The 20,903-nt window shown below is 53.2% G+C and overlaps 1 protein-coding gene and 1 non-coding gene across 4 annotated transcripts in view; both read right to left on the bottom strand.

Moving 5' to 3' along the window:
- The window catches only part of ARHGAP27 (Rho GTPase activating protein 27), a 37,156-nt gene that overhangs the window by 15,837 nt on the left and 416 nt on the right, over window positions 1-20,903 (bottom strand). For all 3 annotated transcript variants that reach the window (XM_065909690.1, XM_065909692.1, XM_065909691.1), the window contains exons 2-3: window positions 20,054-20,187; window positions 18,127-18,801 (exon numbers count right to left, since the gene is read on the bottom strand). In XM_065909690.1, the coding sequence (XP_065765762.1) occupies window positions 18,127-18,783 (657 nt within the window). In that variant the 5' untranslated portion in view covers window positions 18,784-18,801; window positions 20,054-20,187. The remainder of the gene's footprint in view (window positions 1-18,126; window positions 18,802-20,053; window positions 20,188-20,903) is intronic.
- LOC136150382 (U6 spliceosomal RNA) lies at window positions 14,053-14,159 on the bottom strand. The gene has a single exon (XR_010659814.1). It is a non-coding gene; the product is annotated as a U6 spliceosomal RNA (small nuclear RNA).

Below are 20,903 nucleotides of genomic sequence, written 5' to 3'. Positions count from 1 at the left end.
GAGCTGGGTCCGGATCCCTCCAGCCACGTGGAGGACCAGAGGGGTTCTGATCACACCGCCATCTACCCGCCTGACCGCCTGGGTCTGCCTCCTGCAGCCTTGGTCACCCAGACGCATGTGTCCACCCCCGCAGGCGTGCCCACACACATGCACAAGTATGCCCAGGCCCCATCCCCACTCTCCATGGACCAGAGAAAGGGGGCATGGGCTAGCTCTCCCATCCTACCCTGAGAGCTTCCTTCTAGCCTCTGGTCTCTTCACCCCTCAGCAGGCGGGTGCTCACAGAGGACATAGCCTGTCTGTGGTCTGTCCTCCGAGCCCTTGGGTCCATCTTGTCTTCATTAACCCCCTCAGAGGTGCTTCCTCCTCAGCCCCAAGGGCCCCCCACCCGCCAGCCCGAAGGCGCTCCGGCAGTGGCTAAACAGGAAGCTCTGACCTTCACCCTTTCACCGGGATCCCAGGGCCCTCATCTCCCACATCAGTCATCCTCTAGCCCCGAGCCCTGACTCTCCTTCCTCCCCGGCCCACATCCCCCGGCTCTCCTCCCCTGCACCCACGGTGGGCTCAGCACGGGGACACCAAGTAGAGCCAGGTCTGGCGTGGATTCGGGGTGTGGGACACTTGGGGAGGCCCCATCCCGAGCAAGTCTGGGGCTGTGCCCTACTTGCCCTCAGAGCTCTAGTACCGCCTCTCTACCAGCGCCTGCGCCCAGCCTAGGAGCCGGCAGCCCAGGGACACACTCATCCCCCCGGAGAGACCTGGAGGCCTCACAGGTGTTACACGTATGACACGTCACTTTGTCTCCACCCGGAGGGCCAGGAGACACACACACACACACACACAGAGCCACCTAGAGAGGTGCAGTCAAGCCGGAAGACAGATGGGAAGAGCCACTGTAAATTCCAGGGCAATTGACCAACTAGGGAGGAGCTGGGTGGGGAAGGGAGACAGGAGGGCAGGGGTGGGAGCCCAGGCCCTCGGTACTGTCCTGCAGGTGCAACTGGGCAGCAGGGTCTGCTTGCGGCAGGAACCAGGAGCGACGGGGTCTCCCTGAGGCAGAGGCCAGGAGTGAGTGGCGGGAGGAGGCTGGGACCACAGGAAAGGCAGCCAGCACCCCGCTCGCTGCCCCTCCTCTGTAAGAGGCCTGGCTCCTACACCTGGGTTCTCCCCCTGGGCTCTGGCCCCACATTCCAGGGATGGAGCCAACCCCACACAGATCCGGCCGGTCTGGGTTATGGAGGAAGCTGCCACTCCCCCAGTGAGAGGAGGTGGTGACCACCGAGGCTCCCCCGGGACTCCCCAGGGTCCTCCTCGCTCATCACACCCTCCTGCCTCCAGAGGCACATGCTGGGGGAGGGACCAGAAGAAGCCAGCAGCATCTCACCCATCTTCCCAAAACCCTCACTGATGTCGGGCCAGGAGCAGGTGCAACCGGGATTTCCAGTCTCTGGGGCCAGAGGCAAGAGAAATGTCTGCAGACCAGTGCCTTAGCCCAGCGACTGGCCAGAGAGGCTGGATGGAGGAGGCAGGGCAGGACCTCCTGGGCTGACTCTGGGCCTGAGAACCTGCTTTCGGCCATCCAGCTGGGGTGGGTGGGTGGTGGTGGGGAAATGAATGGTGATCTTTGCCCCCAGGGACTTAGCCGTGGGTAGAACCGCCCCAGGTCTGGCGTCTGCCCCTCCTCTGAGCACGCCTTCTCCAGGACAGAGTCCAGGTCTCACTCCGTACCCACCCCTAACCCAGAGCCACGCTTTCACCAACGAGTGGTGGGTGGGGGTCAGCCGGCAGGGGTTCTCAAACCTTAGACTACAGGTAGCCATGCCTGGCCCCACCCCACCAGAAGCATCTGGTGTGATGAGATTTCAAATGTAAATGACCTGGGGTGAGGTTCTTCTCCTGGAATTGGGGCAGAAGCTCCATTCAATTAAAAGGAAAAAAGAATAGAGCCGGAGTCCAGAAACCTGGCATCTTGTGTAGACTCTGCCTCAGTTTCTCTCTGGGAGACCCCTGGGATCTCTGGACCCCTGGGATCTCTGGGCCTCAGTCTCTTTATCCAATGGGTTGTCATTCTCTCCTCTCTCACAGGGTTGGTTGGTGTGAAGGAGCCAAGCTGATGCCCTAGTTCCCACACCCACTTGCAGTCGTGGGGAAGAGAGCAGGGTTACAGTTCTGCTTTTCTTTGCTTTGAGTTTTGATTGAGTGCCCTTGGTTTTGGACTCTGCCCCTAGCCTCTTGGTGACCTCGAGAAGCTGTCTGGTTGGCCTGCTCCTCCTGGGTGAGGCCTGGGGTGGAGCCCCTTCACCACTCACCATCCCCTGGGCTCTGAGTAAGGCTGGCAGACACCCAGGAGGTTTCCTGCTGCTGTGCTGGGAGGAATCAGAAGTCGTCTATCGGACTTCCCTGGTGGTCCAGTGGTTAAGAATCCACTTGTCAGTGCAGAGGACATGGGCTCGATCCCTGGTCTGGGAAGATTCCATGTGCCACGGGGCAACTAAGCCCATGTGCCACAACTACTGTGGCCTGCAAGAGAAGCCACCGCAAAAAGAAGCCGGAACACGGGCATTAGAGAGTGGACCCCAGTCACCACAACTAGAGCAAGCCTGCACACAGCAATGAAGACCCAGTGCAGCCAAAACAATTAACTAGTTAAAAAGAAATGGCTCAAGGACCCTCTGAGCCAACCTCAGGAGGTGGGACAATGTGGCAGGGTGGTCATCTTCTGCCGCCCCCTTCAGCCAATCTGCACCTGTGCTCACCTTTCCTTCTCCCTCCCCTGATGGGGGCTCAGGGTCCGCCTGTCCAAGCCGACCTCCCCAAGCTGAGCCCTGGGAACCCAAGTGACTCTCATCTGCTCAGGAGCTGCCTCATCTCAAATCTCCAGTCTCATCCACCTGACTGCCTCTGTCCCTTTGGCATTTCAACAAACTCAGGGTTTCTCCACCTTGGAAAAAAAAGTGTGCCCCTGGTGAAGGAGGAAACAGAACAGGCTCTATCTTGAAAGCAGGATTCCATCTTGGGCCAGACTGTGGACCTTGAGTCACAGTCTTTGCGGTTTGCTCAGTATCTCTGGAAACGACAAACCAACTAGAAAACCAGGCCCCCGGAAGGAAGAGCCCCAGGGCTCTCCATCCCTAAAAGAATACCCTAATTATCTGTGTGACCGAATAGAATCATACATTCTATTGTGCTTTTGGGGTATGACCACAGGCCTATTGATAATTGTCCACTGTTAACTACCTAGGCTTAAGGCATATGAATCACAGGTTAACTTAGATTGTATCTTTCTTTTTCCTTTGTTCAGACTAGGTTCAGGGAGTTTGGGGAGGTGGGTTTGGGCACATATGCTTAGGGTATATAAGGTTTTCACAAAAACTGGTTGGGGTCTTTGGCTAAGAAGAGACTCTGCCTTGGGCCCTCCGGTGTAATAAACTGCACTCCACTATCTGCATTGTCTTTCTGAGTGAGTTTGCTTGCTGGAATGCGTGGCTACAACACTGGAACCAGCCCTCCCCTCCTTCTGTTCAGAGCCAACTTCTCAAAGGAGTCTGTTCACCTAGCATCTCGCCATCTGCTGTCTCAGACCTCCTCAAGGTCTCAGGTCTCCCACAACCTCAAGGGCAAGCTTGGTCCTGGTCTGGCCTGGCTCATCTTGTAGGTAGTCTTTATCATCCTCCCACTCCTGGATGCCTCAGGCTATGGCCTCTTGGTCTGCTTCCTCTGCCTGTCTCCTGAGTGCTTGCTATCTCATCTCTGCCTCTCACCCGACTGTCCCGAGAAAGTTCAACCCACTTTATTGGGTTAACAACTTGCAACTGTATTTCCAGGTTGAGCAATCCAACTGCCGGGGATGTCCTTGATACACTGAAAAGATACACAAACTGAGTTCATCTTCCTCCTTCTCCCCATCTCAGCATCACCTCTGGTGCTCAAGCAGAGACCTACAGTCACCCTTGATTTCCTGCTTCTCTTGTCTCATCTGTCTCAGAGTCCTGGTGACCCTACTTATGGAAATCTTTCAGACTCACCAGTCCCCAGGTAACACCAGGGTTGGAGGAACATGGGAACATCACCACAGGAAGCCAACATTCAAATCTAAAACAGACATTCTGGGATGTCTCTGGTGGTCCAGTGGCTGAAACTTCGAATTCCCAATGCAGGGGGCCTGAGTTCAATCCCTGGTCAGGAAGCTAGATTCCACATGCCACAACTAAGAGTTCACATGCTGCAACTAAAGATTTCATGTGCTTCAACTAAATATTCCGCATGCCACAACTAAAAAAGATCTCGAATGCCTCAAGGCAGATCGAAGATGCCATGCACCCACTACTAAGACCTGGTGCAGCCAAATAAATAAATATTTTAAGAATAAATAAAATAAAACAGACATTCTACAGGAAAACTGGTCTGGTCTCTTTGTCCATGTCAGGGCAGAAGGAAAAGGAAGGGGTTGTCTAGGGAGAGTTCAATCAAATGCAATGAGTGCATAGGATTAGATCCTGGTTTGAATGGGCTATGAGAGACTTGTCTTAGGATAATGGGGGAAATTTGACTATGGCCAGAATCTTAGACTACATTAAGGCATTAATGTAATGGTATCACAGTTACAGAGAAAAAGATCATTTTAAGGAGATGCATGCTGAAGTTTTCAAGGGAAGTGAAGTGAAAGTCGCTCAGTTGTGTCCGACTTTTTGCAAGTCCATGGAATTCTCCAGGCCAGAATACTGGAGCGGGTAGCCTTTCCCTCCCTTCTCCAGGGGATCTTCCCAACCCAGGGATCGAACCCAGGTCTCCCTCATTGCAGGTGGATTCTTTACCAGCTGAGCCACAAGAGAAGCTCAAGAATACTGGAGTGGGTAGCCTATCCGTTCTCTCTGACCCAGGAATTGAACCGCGGGCTCCTGCATTGCAGGCGGATTCTTTACCAACTAAGCTATCAGGGAAGCCCTGATATCAGGGAAGTTTTCAAAGGTGAAATATAATGAAGCCTGGAATTTACAACTTTTATAATTTTATTCTTGGCAAAAAAGATAGAACAAACATGGAAAATAGTAATAGTTGAATCTAGGTAATAGGTATAATTATATTCATGTCAGTATTCTTTTTTACTTTTTCATATGATTGAAAAATTTCATAATAAAAGGCAAAGAAAAAAACCTTCAAAATTTTTTTTAAAACTCTTCTTGTGTTACTACTCCACAAGGTATTCATTATTTCTTATCTGGAAACAGACCAGCCCTTCCAGCTCCCCCTATTCCCAATCTATCACAGACAAAGGAATTTCTCTCCCTTTAAGATACAGTTCTGGGGGGCCAAGGATTCTGGAAATATGGCAGCTTAAACATGCCCTGCTTCTCTTGCCCTCCTAACTGCTACCCTCTACTGCCCAAACCAAGTGGGGGCTGGGGAAGATGAATGGGTGGGACCTGGCTGGCACAGGTGAGAGGCCCTGAGACAGGCTGGGACCTGGGAAACCCCGGGGCAAGCTGTGCCTGCCATGGGACCCTGGAGTGAAGGCAGGGTGAGCCTTGTCCAGACCCCTTGGCCCCAGGAGCTGATGGGGAGCCAAGCAGGTGGGCCAAGCAGCCTCTGTGCTTAAGGCTGGTCTTGCCAAGGAGGCAAGAGACCACTACTGCTCTAGGGACCCCCACGAAGTAGGGTGTTCTAGCATCTCACCTCCAGCCCTGATGAGCCAAGATATATAATCACTCCTCTGATGGGGCTGGAGAAAGGTGGAACAAACAGAGCTACCAAATGCTATCAAACCCCAGCATGACCAGGACTCAGGACACCCTAAAGACACCATCACAAATCATGGCGGGAAGAACTTGTCAGTATAAAGAGGAATGGGACAACTGGGTGACCATTCAGGAAAAAAAAGATAATTAAGGATGAGTCTATACCTCACTCTGTCCACTCAGACATACCCCCAAAGCATCAAAGATTCATGCTAAAAGTGAAGACATAACAATACTCAAGGAGGAAAATATGAGCAAAATTCTCTATTAAAAAAAAAAGGCTTTGTAACAACGTTCTAAATCTAAACACCATAAGATAAGTGGTTTATACACTTGGCTACACAAATGTATTTCAAGAAAACTTGAGTGGCAAAAAAATATCATTAGCGAAGCCAAAAGATGAACTTTGACAAGGGATTACAGCTCATGTAATAGACAAAGGACTATTTTCCCTATAGAAGGACCACCTAGAAATCAATTTAGAAAAAAGACCAATAACTCAATATATAAATGGGCCAAGGACAGGAACAGACCATTCACAGAAAAAGAGAAACAAATAGTCCTCCGATACATAAAAAGATGCTCATTCTCACTGGAAAGAGAAATGCAAACTCAAGGTACCTTAAGATAATGTGCTTTATGATCAGATTGGCAGAAAACAATATTTTGATGACACTCAGTTGGCAAGGCTGAGGGGAGACAGGTGTGTTCATTTGTGTTGGTGGGAGAGCAAATTGATATAAGCCCTGAGAGAAGCAATTTGTCAACATCTAAAAAATACCTACTGTTTACCCTTTGCCCCAGCAACTGTACTTTTGGGATTTCACTGTGATTTACCTGTACAGGTTTAAAAGATTATTTATTATAATGTTGTTTGTAATAGCAAAAGATAGGACACAATCCAAGCACCCATCAGCAGCGGTTTCTGGTTAAATGATTTAAGCTACGTCCCTACAATGGGAAACCATGTAGCTATAAGGAAGGATACTTTCTATGTACAAGCTCCAGGGCACATGGTTAAATAAAAAAGGCAAAAAATAAATAAATAAGAAACAAGATGTCCTGCATACTATTGTCAGGCGAGTGTATGCTCCTCGGTTCTTTGTCTTGTCACAACAAAAATTTGGAGTGACGGACCTTAAATCCCCCTTGGCGGGTTACAGCTCTCGGGTCTCGAACGGACCGTGTTATAGCTCTTAAACAAATCAGTGTTACAGCTCTATTTTATTTAGATAATGGCAGGAAAATCCATCTTCCGAGGCGTGAGGGCACGTCGACCCAAAGACCGAAGAGAAGAGCACCCCATCGTGTGGAAGAGAGAGAGAGAAGAGGGCTTCGGCTCCTCTTTTTATATGTTTCTCTGTCCCTGGGCCTGTCTTATGTAAACTGGGCCAGCCAGGAGTGTTGTTTGTTTTACCTGAGGTTCTCACTCCGGTCCTGGGACCTTCCTTTGTTCTATTTTTGCGGGCTTTTCCCTTTCAGTTCTTTTTAGCCACCGCCATTCTGGACTCCTTTTCCCTATTCTAACTACTTAACACTATCTTTGTGTAAGACAGACAGAAAATAATATATTATACTAGTCTGTGTTTGCACAAAGCAATTCTGGGAGAATAGAGAAAGAATTGATTAAAGTGGTAAGTTTTAAGCTGATAAAGAACAGGGCAAGGAAGCAATGATGTGTATGAGAATTATTGCTATATACTTTTTAATTCTTTGATTAAAAAAAAAAAACACGTAAGCATATAACCTAGTTTAAAAGAAAAAATGCGTACCTTGAGGCTATTCGCAAGATAGAGGGCTGGAAAATATAATTACAATGTGAACAACAAGAAGAAAAAACTCTCTGAGATTCAAGTAAGGCACAAAAGAAGAAGAAAAGGGCTGCTTTAGAACTTTAAAATATAGTGTTGTACTACTAATTGGAGGAGAAGATAGTTACTCTTGATATTCAAATGTGTGGCCTGAGAGATAAGGCCACACATATCTCAATATCTCAAACCTCAGAGCAAAAGCACATAGAGGTGGAAGTGAAGAGGGAAAAGATAAGAAACTGGGAGATCCAGCCAGGAGAGCCAACATGCAAAGGAAAAAGGAAAAGAAACAATAGTCATGTTAACAAGTAGATTTCCCTAAACTGAAAAACAGACCCAAGTCTACAGACTGGCAGGGATCTGTGAGTTCCAGATGGGTCGCTGAGAAAAAGAATCCTCATCACACACATGCTCTAGAACACATTGGATTAGGAGACGGGGGGAAAACCAGAAGCCACTAATGATGAGGAAAGTACAGAAAGACAAGAGATTAACAGAAGGAGAAAAAAGGGAATCAGTAGCAACCTCATCGAAGGGGAAAAGAATACCACAAGGTAAACCAATAAATGTAACATAAACCACTAGTAATAAAATCAAGGACAGTGTACCAATTGTTAAACGAAATGTGAACAGACTGAATTATCCCATTAAGAGACAGCTTGGGTTTAAAAAGCAGTGATATGATACACACAAGAAATATGCTTTTTTTTCAATTAAAAAATGATAATGGTTGAAAATAAAAGGACACAGAGAGATACAAACAAGTGAAAAGCTTAAACCTGAAATTCTACCTTTCTGTTATTAATATGGTCATACTTCCTTTTTATTTCATTTTATTTTACCTTTTCACTTGCTGATATCTCTCTGTGTCCTTTTATTTTCAACCATTTTTTTTTTTTTTTTAAAGGCTGAGTATTGAAGAATTGATGCTTTTGAACTGTAGTATTAGAGAAGACTCTTGAGAGTCCCTTGGACTGCAAGGAGATCAAATCAGTCAATCCTAAAGGAAATCAATCCTGAATATTCATTGGAAGGACTGATGCTGAAGCTGAAGTTCAAATACTTCAAATATTTGAAGCTGAAGTTCAAATACTAATGCGAAGATCTGACTATTAGAAAAGACCCTGATGCTGGGAAAGACTGAAGACAGACAGGAGGAGAAGGGGATGACAGAGGATGAGATGGTTGGATGGCATCACCGACTCAGTGGGCATGAGTTTGAGCAAGCTCTGGGAGATGGTGATGGACTGGCAAGACTGGTGTGCTGCAGTGCATGGGGTCGCAAAGAGTCAGACACAGCTGAGCTACTGAGCAACAGGCACTAAGCAGGATAAAAAGGGATATGACATACTGCTGCTGCTGCTGCTAAGTCACCTCAGCCGTATCCGACTCTGTGCTACCGCATAGACGGCAGCCCACAAGGCTCCCCCGTCCCTGGGATTCTCCAGGCAAGAACACTGGAGTGGGTTGCCATTTCCTTCTCCAATGCATGAAAGTGAAAAGTGAAAGTGAAGTCACTCAGTCGTGTCCGACTCTTAGCGACCCCATGGACTGCAGCCTGCCAGGCTTCTCCTTCCATGGGATTTTCCAGGCAAGAGTACTGGAGTGGGGTGCCATTGCCTTCTCCGATGACATAATGATACAAAGACACAATTTGTGATGACAAGACAGTCAAAATCTGTATGCTCCCAATAGCATTATAGTTAAATCGAAAAAGCAAAAACTATTACGAGAAAAGGGTTTCCCTGGTGGTCCAGTGGTTAAGAATCCAGTTGCCAATGCACAGGACGTGGGTTTGATCCCTGGTCTGGGAAGATCCCATACGCCATGGAGCAACAAAGCCCATGAGCCATAACTACTGAGCCCACTCTCTACAGCCCATGCACCACAAACAAGAGAAGCCCCCACTGTGAGAAGCCAGTGCACGCGATGAAGAGTAGCCTCCACTCATCACTATTAGAGAAAGCCTGGGCACAGCAATGAAGACCCAGTACCACCAAAAATAAAAATAAATGAATAAATAAACCTTTTTTTAAAAAGTACATGAAGCACTTTATAGAGAGAATTGGAGATGGACATTTAATAAACCTCTATCAGAATCAGAACAAAATAAGAAAAGAAGCATATAAAGAAAATGTATTTGAATGATCAATAAACTTGATTTGATACATACGGAACCTTACATCCCTTAAGTATACAAGAATATTTGTATAGAAAATATACAGGGACTTCCCTGGTGGCCCATTGGTTAAGAATCTGTCTATCAATGCAGGGGACACAGGTTTGATTTCTGGTCCAGGAAATGTAATGAGCAACTAAGCCTGCAAGCCACAACTAGAGAGTTTGTGTGCCGCCAAGATCCTATAGGATGTAATGAAGACATGATGCAACCAAAGAAAGAAAGAAAATGTACAGGTTTTCTCTGTCTTTGAAGAACTTTGAAAACTTAAAAAGAAAGATTGTCATTAAAAAAAAAAAAGATTATTTACTAGGCCAGAAGGAAATCCATGACAAAAGTGGAACTTTTATAAATCTAGGAAAAAAAGGAATACTTCCCTGGTAAAATAAAAAAACTGCCAAAAATAGATAAAATAAAAAATGACATGGCCAAAATTAACTAGCGAACCAGTGGAAAACCTGAAAAGACTAATTACCATTGATGAGCAAAATTAACAAATAAAATCTGCCACTGACAAAGCACCCGGTCCAGAAGGTTTCTCAGGAGGCTGAATTGTAGAAGCCGTTAGAATTCACCTCTGAGATCACCTCCTTGGACAGGACTGTAGATTTCCCTCTCACCTGAGAGAGTGGGATGGGGTGGGGTGCTCCTTGGATGTGTCCCCCCATAGCACGTGCATTGGAACTCACCACAGAATAGTGTAACTGTCATTTATTTGTCAGCCACTCCTTCTGGAATGTAAGCTACCTTCATTCCAGGGAACACCTCTGATTTTTCATTGTCTCCATTATCTGCTTTTTACTGAATCAAGAGATGTGGAAGCAAAAAAGTGCAGCATAAATGTCAGCATACACTGGGACAATCCTATGTCTGTAAAACTCCTCAACATGTAAGCCTAGGAAAGCAGAATGGATGGAGAGAAACCAAAACCCCGAATCATTAGATTGAAATCCCCACCATTATCCAAATAATTGTAATGGGGTTAAACTACTTTTATGGGTGTTCCTAGTGGCTCAGATGGTAAAGAATCTGCCTACAATGTGGGAGACCTGGGTTCCATCCCTGGGTGGGGAAGATCCCCTGGAGGAGGGTATGGCAACCCACTCCAGAATTCTTGCCTGGAGATACTCCATGGACAGAGGAACCTGCTGGGCTATAGTCCATGGTCACAAACAGTCGGACATGACTGAGCGACTAAACACACACTCAAACTATCTTTATAGGGGAACGTGCATGCTCACGTGCTTCAGTCGTATCTGACTCTGCAATCCCATCAACTGTAGCCCTCCAGGGTCCTCTGTCCACAGGATTCTCCAAGGCAGAATGTGAAGGGAAAGTGAAAGTTGCTCAGTCGTGTCCGACTCTTTGTGACCCCATGGACTATACAGTCCATGGCATTCTCCAGGCCAGAATACTGGAGTGGGTAGCCTTTCCCTTCTCCAGGGGATCTTCCCAACCCAGGGATTGGACACAGGTCTCCCACGTTGCAGGTGGATTCTTTACCCGTTGAACCACAAGGGAACTGTGATGTATTCTCCAGGCAATACACCCCATGCCCCCCTTCAGGGGATCTTCCCCACCCGGGGATTGAATCCACATCTCCTATGGCTCCAGCACAGCAGGTGGATTCTTTACGCTGAGTCACTGGGGAAGTCATTATGGGGGAAACAATAATTTGCAAATTCAGACCAGGCAACGATCCTCCACTTGTATAATGAGGAAGGAAGAGGGCTGGCAGGATTGGAGGCAGGCCCCTCTCGGGCCCAAGTGCCTGCAACCTCCAGGACAGACACGAAGCCTAGACACATACCCCTGACCTGCTCCCCTTCATGCTCACTGTGGACCTCCAGGCAGCGGAAGGAGAGATGCAGGGCGGCAGCATGGAGCCCAGAGCTGGGGCTGGACAGAGGGCCCTGCAGACCTCACCTTGCCAAGGCAGCAGCTCTGGAAATCCCCCAACACCACAATCCTTCCTCAGTTTGGAAACAGAGTCTATGAGTGTTAGCAAGCACCCCTCCCCGGGACCCAGCCCTAGCACCCCCATTTCCCTGGACACCAACCAACATCAAGTGTCCCCTCACTGCTCAACCTAGTAAAAGTGTTAGTCACTCAGTCTTGTCTGTGTGACCCCATGGCCTCACCAGGAGCTCACCAGGCTCCTCTGTCCATGGAATTCTTCAGGCAAGAATACTGGAGTGAGTAGCCATTCCCTCCTCCAGGGGATCTTCCTGATCCAGGGAACGAATCCCGGTCTCCAGCATGCAGGCAGGTTCTTTACCATCTGAGCCACCAGGGAAGCCCCATTTAGATCCAGCTCCAAATCGCCCCAACACTCTGCTGTGGAACCGCGACCGTGTTCTGACCATCAGGTACCCCCAGTGATGATCATGGGCTTTCCCGTGCCCAGGACCTGACGCTGACCGGCCATCGGGGCTGGCATTCAGTACCAACTGCCCATCCTCTCCCACTATTGGACCGACAGCTTCAGGAAGAGCGGAGTACATAAGAATAGGGTGAAGCAAGCTGCCGGAGCTCAGGGAGGAAGTGGGGAGGCAGGTGGGCTTGCCACGGGATTGTCTCAGGAGGCCTGGGGGCTGAAGGGAACCGGGTGAAAAGAGACCCAGGCTGGGGGCGGGGTTGGGGGAGGGGGGACCACCCAGCGACAATGGTCTGCAGGGCGGGAGGCTGTGCCTTTCCACCTTGGGAACACTGGGCAGGGAGGGCTCTCGGTGGCCAGGAGTGTGGGTAAGCATGGGAGGGAGGGTCCCCTAGGACCTACTCTTTCACAAACCAGGTCACAGGCTGGGCAGTGGGGCTCTCGGGTCAGCTTGGGGCTGCAGATGAGTCATGGGAGGGTGTGTTCCGGCCAGGTGTAAATAAACCAGCCAGGCCACCCTAGGACGGCTACCCTAACTGGGCAGTGGGGAGAGCTGTTAGAAGCGGGGAGGACGGACAAGGGGACGCGTCAGTCCCTCCGCTTGGTCTCCGCTCCTCTGTTCTGACCAGCCCCTCCTTTTCAGAAGCTCCCCTCCTGCCGGTTGGTCCCAAAGGGGGATCTAGCTGGGTTTGCCCAAGACCAGTTCCCTCATCTCAGTCACAGCTCCCTGGGGCTGCCCTTGGAGTCTGTCCCACGGAGTGCGGGCCGGGATCCAGAGGGGAGGGCGGGGTACGTGGCAGCAGGGGGGTTCTCTTCTGGGATGGGCTCATGGAATGATCGAATGATCAGAAGGGGACTCAGGAAGGTGTGGGAAAACCACCGAGGCGAGCCTCTCCTCCCCCAGGGCCCCGACTCCAGGGCACATTTCCTGGTCACTCACCGGTCCTGGCCGAGGAGGAGGAAGGAGCGCCCTGGGGCTCCTAGCAGTCTGGGACCTGCTCAGGTGTGGCGCCTCCTGGGCTGTTTGCCTGAGACGCTGCGGAGGCCGGGGCTGTGACCCCTTCCTTCCAGTGGCCAATGCCGGGCGGCAGGGGCGGGCTCCAGTCCAGGTGGCCGGCTTGGCCCTTCCCACCTCTGAGTCGTTCTAGGGTGTGGTGGTGACCACACCCCGGAATCCCCGGGGCAGGACGGCCCCTGGCCCAGGGGTGGGCCCTGCAGTCTCTGGGGAGGAGTCACAGAGGCCCCTTCCTCACCCGGCTTCCCCAGGCTCCCAGACTGCCTCCTGGCAGCACGTGTGCGGGGGGGGGGGGGGCAGTGTGGGGAGGACGGGTAGAGTCCTCCACTTTCCTCCCCCTCCTCCCTCTCTCCCTCCTCCAAAGGGGTGCTTCTTCCTCTCTCCTGTTTAATTACCGATTGTGTCCGACCCTATGGACTGTAGCCCGCCAGGCTCCTCTGTCCATGGGATTTCCCAGGCAAGAACACTGGAGCAGGTTGCCATTTCCTTCTCCAGGGGATCATCCTGGACCAGGGGTCGAACGCGTCTCCTGCATTGGCAGGCGGGTCCCTTATCACTGAGCCACCAGAAAGGCCCTCTACCCTCTCCTGGGACGTCTCATTCTCCCACCTCACCATCAGGCGCAGAGAATTCCTGCCTCCTCCCTGCCCCGGTGCCCATGACAGGGCACCTCTGAAAGGTGAATGAATACCTGTTTGCCTTGGGCTTGTACTGTCCTTGCTGAGGGGAACGGGGTGGCCAAGGCTGAAAGCCTGGGACTCAGCCAGGGTTTGGGGTCTGGAGGAATACATCTGATCTTGACACCGCCTCCTCCTGGCTGTGTGACCTTTGGTCAGTCACTAAACCTCTTTGAACCTCTGTCTGTACTCAGGGCAAATGTGGGGTGTGCCCAGGCCTGCCTTCCGAGCCACTGGGAATATGAGTTGTTTTGTTTTTGAAATATGGAACACTTCACGAACTTCCGTGTCATCCTTGTTCAGGGGCCATGCTGATCTCCTCTGTATTGTTCCAATTTGAATTTATGTGCTGCCAGAGTGAACACTGGGAAGGTGAGAGCTCACAGGATGAATGAGAGCTCGTAGAACTGTTAGCCCCTTTGAGACAGGGGTTGTCGCGTCTTCCCAGGCTGTGTGTCCCAGTGGCCAACCCACAGCAGATGCCCACTACGTGCTAACCTAGCTGAGTGGCTGGTGAAATGCCCCAGGTGGTAGAGGCGCCTCGCTTCTAGGGGCGCTAGTCCCTGCCTCTTACAATCATCCTGCCCTCCTCACCACCCTCTCCCCTGGTCCGATGGTCCACCCACTGGACACTGTCCCCACCTGCTCTGATGACCCCACGTCACCTCCATCCACACATCCCTCCCCCTCCTCCCCTTCCCCCCTCCCCTCCCCCCTCCGCCTCCTCCCCCTTCTCCCCCTTGCTCCCAGCCTCTGCTCCTCACTTTTTTCTCCTGGGGTGGAATCTCTTCATCTACCTCCTCGCCATCCTCTGCCTCCTGTCTTCCTGCCCTTCTCCGGAGATTCTGGGGAGCCTCCACCCAAGATTTACACCTACATCTGGCCACACAGCGTCTCCCCTCTCTGTCTAGTTTCTGAGAATTGTCTACACTCTGCACCTGTGTCCTCAACCTTCATTCCTCTGCCCCTTTGCTCTCTGCCTTCAGCAACTCCTGGACCAGCTCCTGATAAGGCAGCTGCTGACCTTCTGGCGGCCGCTTCTGATAAAAGCTCAGTGGCCTTTATCTCACTTCTCTTTTCTCCTGTTCACTCCTTGGCTTTTGGGCCAGTACTCTGCTGCATTTCCTTCTTGTTCCCTGGCTGTTCCTTCCTCTTTCACTCCTCTCTCCTCCCTCTATCACCCAAACGCTGTGGCCCTGGGGCTGTATAGAATGCAGTGGCCCTGGGACTGTCTCAGGCGCTCTTGTCCACACCCATCACTCCACTATCACACACCGAGGGCCTCCTCCTGGGCAGCAGTCCTAGCTGCCCCAGACTGGAGCCAGGCACGGACAGAGTGGGCATCGCATCTTTCTGCCACCGCCTCCTGCCTGGTTATCCAGGCCTCAAACAGCACCACCGTCAGTGCCAGTGTGCAAACTGGGAGACTGGAACTCCTCCTGGTTTCCTACCCAGCCCCTTAGCCCACTGGCCACCAGGTCCTACCCAGCCTGCCTCCCAAATCTTCCGCCATCGCTGCATGCCTGGGAGACCATGAAGGTCCTCATCATTCTCCAAGGCCCAGCCGCAGGGGTCTTCCCTCAATCCCCTTCCCCTCTCTGCTGAGAGCTCTCCAATGGCTGCAGGATAAAGTCCAAATTCCTGGCAAGAGCCCATGAGCCCCTGCTCAGCAAGACACTATCCACTCCTGACCCCACACTCCCATCCCTGAGCCCCACCGGTAAGGTCCCAAAGGTGCCACATCTTCTCACACCTCGCCTCTGCCCAGGCATCTCAGCACCTCGAGTGTAGCTCCATCACAGACGGCCTGTGCTCCACACTGAAGATCTGTCCCTTCCTGCCAGTCTCCCAACCCCCAGAACTGGAGCCGTGCCTCGGTCGCCTTTAGATCCAAAGGCAGGTATTCCATCAATTCATACTTAGTGAACGGAGGGGAAAGGTGGGAACTTTCTCCTCCATGGAGGTTATGGGCAGGCTCACCTTTCAAGAAACTCCTTCTCTAAGTGTTGCTGTGAACAGAGAGCAGGGTGGGACTTCCTTCCCAGGAGGGAACCAACTCCCTTCCCCTGGAGTTTGTCCTGGATGGAGTGTCAAGGGAGGCCGATAGCTGACACTCAAAGAAAACATGGCCACAGGGAGTGTGGTCTTATCCCCATTACCCCAGGGAGGAAACAGGACCATAGATGCTAAGTGACTTGTTGAGGTCACACAGTGAATTAGGGCCAGAGTGGAGGCTGAGCAGAGCATCTCGGTGGAAACCCAGGTCTCTGGCAGACAACCCAGTTCCTCCAGGTACAAGCCCTGATCATCTATGTCCATCTACTCCTAACACACCACTGCAGCTGTGGGAAGCTGGAGGCTCGAGGCGGAGTGACCCTAGCAGCTGGGATGATTTTTCTTTGAGCTCAGGAGGTACTGGGATCTGGACAGGAGGTCTTCCTCTCCCACTGTGGTCCTGGGTTCTGCTGTGGTTCCCCTTGGGCAGACCTGCAGAGCCTAGGTTCATGGTTAAGGGAGCTGCCTCTCCTCGTCCCTCCTCAGCACATTCCGTAAGGCTCTGGCCCAGGCTCGATGCCAGGAGCTGGGGTTCAGAGAGCAAGGCCAGTCCCCCACCTCTAGAAGGGAGGAGTGCACCTCCAAAAGCCAAATAGATATTCCCACCATCACAAGGTCAGAGAGTGTGGAGAGGTGCGAGAGCCTGCCGAAGAAACGGAGCGGCGCCGAGGGCAAGGAGAGCAGGCGTGCAGCCATATATTCCAGAGAAGATGGAATAGACAGATGGGGGGCTGGCAGAGGCGCTTGGCGCAAAGGTTCCACTCCATCACCCTCCACCTCAGCTCTCTCCTCTCCGGGTCCGGGTCCGGGTCCGGATCTCTTTCCTTGCACGCCGCACGTTGTTCCCCATTCTGGCCACCAGAGGGCGGGTTGCCTCTTGCAAAAACCGTAGCAAAGGTGGAGCGGGCCCAGAGGAAAAGATATCCAGTGGGACCTCAGCCAGTCTTGGCAGACCGCCTACTACGTGTCAAGCACGTCCACGCTTCACCTCTTTTAAGGCTCTCAACAACTCGAATCCTTTGATATTGTTCTGCGTGTACACAAGAAGGCGCCGTGGTGGGGGGAATGAAGTGACTCGTTTAGCAGTTGGCAGGTGACCCAGCAGAGTCAAATTCGAGTCTGTGTAGCCTCAGATCCTGAACACTGCACTATAAGAAGATCAGAGGCCTCGCAGATGGGGACGGTGCCTCCTTCCTCTGGGCATCCCAGACTCAGCCTCTGCACGTGGCAGGCATCAATATTTATTATAATCATATCGGGTCCAAAAAAGGAAATCAGAGACTCACAAGTTTCAAGAGTCATCTCTCCACCATCCCCTAGCCTCTTGGTCTAAACGCAAACAGACTCTGAGAGAGGAAGTGGATTGCCCATAATTACACAGCTGCGGCAGATGTTAGAAGGGGCCCTGTGCACCCCCTCCCCGACCTCACCCCATCTCTCCCGCAGAAGTCCCTAAACTTGAAGAAGTCTGGGTCAACAAAGGATTCTGAGGTTGTAAGACTTTTTAAAACGTGCCCTTGTTTTAAAAATAATATTTAAATATTATTTCAGAAATCCCCAAATTTACATAACCCGATTCTGAGGCGAAAAGAATATCCTCACTATAACTAGACTTATTTCTGAAACAAACCCATTGAAATTGAAAAAAAAAAAAAAAAGAGGAACTAAAATGTTGGAACCAGCCAAAAAAGGAAGCAGACCCCTGACTTTCACATCCATTATCACCTCCGACACCCAAGCTCATGTGAGAAACGCGCTGCAGGTAGAGGCGGCGGCGGCAGTCCGCCACCATCTCTTATTTCATTCCAGATGTGTTTTGGAATGGTTTGGATTTTAGAAAGGTAACGGGCCCGCACCTGCTACAGGTGACGTAATGCTCCCAGCAAGGCTTGGGCGGCACCGTATGATCGGGTTTACTTGCACTTCTACAGCAAACTTGAATAATCACACTAAATGGGGTATATTAAGGCTGCCCACGGCCGTACATCAGTTCAAGTTAAATTCTGCCATTAATTGAGTTACGAAAGCTCTTTGAGCTTCAGGGAGCTTTGGCATTTGGGAACTGGAGATAAGAAATCTTGGGTGAGCCTGTATCCCTCTGGTTTCGTGGCTGAGCAAAGTTAGGCTCGGCGTGAGAGAGCTGGTCCAAAGCCGGCAGACACTGCTGCTCCGTCGAGCCGAGACGTAAGGCTCAGGGGGTCTCCCAGCGTCCGGGCTTTTGTCGGGCGGGAGTAACCCCCGCCCCCGTCTCCCCACCCCTGGCTCCCGGTGGCGTACCTGCTCCGGCCGCTGCTCCGTCGGCGGGCCGCGCACGTCCCGGATGGCCTCGTAGACGTTCTCGGAGTCGCTGCGCGCCAGGGGCCGCGGGCACACCCATGAGCCGGCCACGCTGCAGGCCTTGAAGCTGCCCCCGCTCCCGAGGAGGCCGGCAGGGGGCGCGGCGGTGCGGGCCAGGTCGTCCAAGGACTGTGCGGGCCTCACGGGCGCCGCGGGCCGCGTGTACAGGCAGGCCGGCGAGCCGGGCGCCAGGCTTCGACGCTGCGTGGCCGCGCCCGGTCGAGCTCGGCCGCACAGGGAGCCCGCGCGGCCCCGGGGCTCGGCTGGGGCGCCGTCGGGTTCGGCGGGCGCCGACGCAGTCACGAAGCGGTAGTCATAGGCGAGCGGTTCGGGAGCTGCGGGGCCCTGGAGGGGCGCGGGCGGCGGCGGGGCGGGCGCGGGGTGGCCGAGGGCCGGCAGCTCGCGCACGTACTGCGCCGGCAGGTAGAAGGGGCGGCCGCCCGGCTCGCTCCGCACGTGCCACCAGTGCTCCGTGCTGCGGCGCAGCAGTCGGTAGCGCTCGTTGGGCTGGATGGCGACGCGGCGCCCGTCCTTGCCCGTATACTCGAAGGGATGCTCCACCAGCACGTACACGTCCCCCTCGACGTCCGCCGCCATCGCGGCCGCCGCGTGTCCCTGTGGGCGACGAGGAGGAGGGGCGCGGAGGTCAGGGCCGCCGAGAGGGCCGCGCTCCGCACAGGGGAGCCCGAAGACTTCGAGTCCCGAAGCTACAATCGTTGTGTACGTTCGGGCCTCGGTTTTCCTATCTCGAAAACGCGGGGCTTGGATGAAATAATCTCTACGGTTCTAAATCTTACACGCAGCGATGGAATTAAAGACAGCCCTTTCATTCTGCGGCCTGGAGTATAAAATTCTATCCCTTGGTGGCTAACACCGGTGTGGCTTTAAAGCCAGGGAAGCTTTAAGGCTGGTTGGGGGGTACTGCTCGCGATAAAGTTGACATCACGTGTGCATTAAAACTGACTGGGCCTCAGTTCCCGCATTTGTAAAGTGGGAAAAATAGCCCATACCTCCATCCCGCCCTGTCCTTCCAGGAGCCCTCAGGGGATCGCGTCCTTGGCAGCTCCTATCGCCCCAGCCACCCACCCCGGCGCGTGCGCCCCAGGCCCGAGAGGGACAGAGTAGGGGCGCAGGTTCTGGGAGCGGCCCCCGCTTCGCTCTACTCTGGGAGTGTCCCTGACCTGCGTAGTCCAAGGGCCTTGGCATAAGGGGCCGCGACTGCCAAGGCCGGGGAAACCGGTTCTCTTGGTTTCTCTTTCCTTCCCCAGCGGCTTAGCCACAGACGTGACCCCGGAGCCCCGCCCGCCCAGACCGACCAGCACCGCCCCTTGCGCTCCGGCTCCCACCTCCACGTCCAGAGAGAGGTTTGGCCCTCGCGGCCTGCCCCCTGCCCGCGATCTCTATATTGCCCCACGAGAGTGGCCCCTAGAGAATGCACTCTTTGATAGTGACAATCCGTGCGGTGTACCCAAGGGACCTCCTAAGTTCTCCCGGAGTGAACACCACAACCCACTCTCCTGGTGTGTCGGGGGGAGCGGCGGTCACAGCCCAACTGGAAGCCCGTCTATGAGGCTGGTCCTTCCAAGCCTTTACATCGGCCACACCGACTGCCCCACGATGGTGACCTGGGACCAGCAGGTGCAGGTGGGAGCTCGGCCTCTGGTTGAGTCTGAGGGACCCGAGGCACAGGGTCTGGCCGCGGGGCGCCCAGCGCTCCTTCTCTACTTTCTCAAGCTTTCCTCGACGGGAAAGGAGTGTAAACTGAACCACTGAGCACTCTGGGCCCTGGAGGCGGGGTCCTAGAGCTGACTGGAGCTAAGCCAACCCTTCTCGCCACCTTCCCCCGGAGCCCCTGCCGCTCACTCACGTCGGCAGGGCCGGCCTCGCGGAGCCCATGGGCTGGCTGGGTGGAGCCGGCGGATGGATGCAGGTTAGGGCCCCGCCATCTCCTTGGGCGGGGTTTTCAGACGGCTTGGCTGGAGAGACTTCAGGGAGCTGGAGCTGGCAAGGAGAGCAAAGAAGGTGAGCGACGCTCGGAAGGACCGCCTTCAATTCCCGAAGCGGCGGTGTCTGGGAGGGGCGAGGCGGCGCCTGAAGAAATCCGCCTGGGCCGGTGGGGCCTTGGAGGCGGGACCTGAGCAGGAGAAGGCCTGAGGGAGGGGCGGGGGCAGGGAGGGCTGCTGCCGAAGGGGCACGGAAGGTTCCCGAGTGGAGCCAAGGGAGGGTAGGGTCCGGCCCCCGCCGCGCCCCACCCCCACGCTCGGGATACGGCTTCTAAGAGGCTCTGCGTCCCGCCGACGCGATGCTTCAGGACTGCTCGCCCTGGCTTGCGGTCGAGCCGGAGCGTCCCCAGTTCTAGCAAGGTTATTTGCATCCCGAACCACCCGGATTGCAGGCACTGCCGCCCTTGTCCCATCCTCGTCCTCCCCAGGCCCTTTCCGAACTCAGCTCGGCCAGGCCTGGAAAAACTTGGAGCGGGGTTCCCATTGCAGAGACGCTCACCGGAGCGCGTGGTCACTGGCTGGGTGGGGAGGGGACCCGGTCCTCGGCTCCTTCCCCGATCTTGGGTGGAGCGAAGAGGAGAGGGATCGGAGGAGAGGGATCGGGGGAGAGGGGAGGGTCCCTGGAGCGCGAGGACCGACCCTTCACCAGGTGGTGACCTGCGTCCACGGCTTGGGAGACAGACAAGAGTCACAGCGGCGCCCACGCCTGGGTCG

This window comes from Muntiacus reevesi, chromosome 18, assembly GCF_963930625.1.
Source record: "Muntiacus reevesi chromosome 18, mMunRee1.1, whole genome shotgun sequence".
Taxonomy (NCBI): domain Eukaryota; kingdom Metazoa; phylum Chordata; class Mammalia; order Artiodactyla; family Cervidae; genus Muntiacus; species Muntiacus reevesi.
The sequence above is the reverse complement of the archived record's forward strand: the minus strand, read 5'-3'. Positions and strand labels throughout refer to the sequence as shown.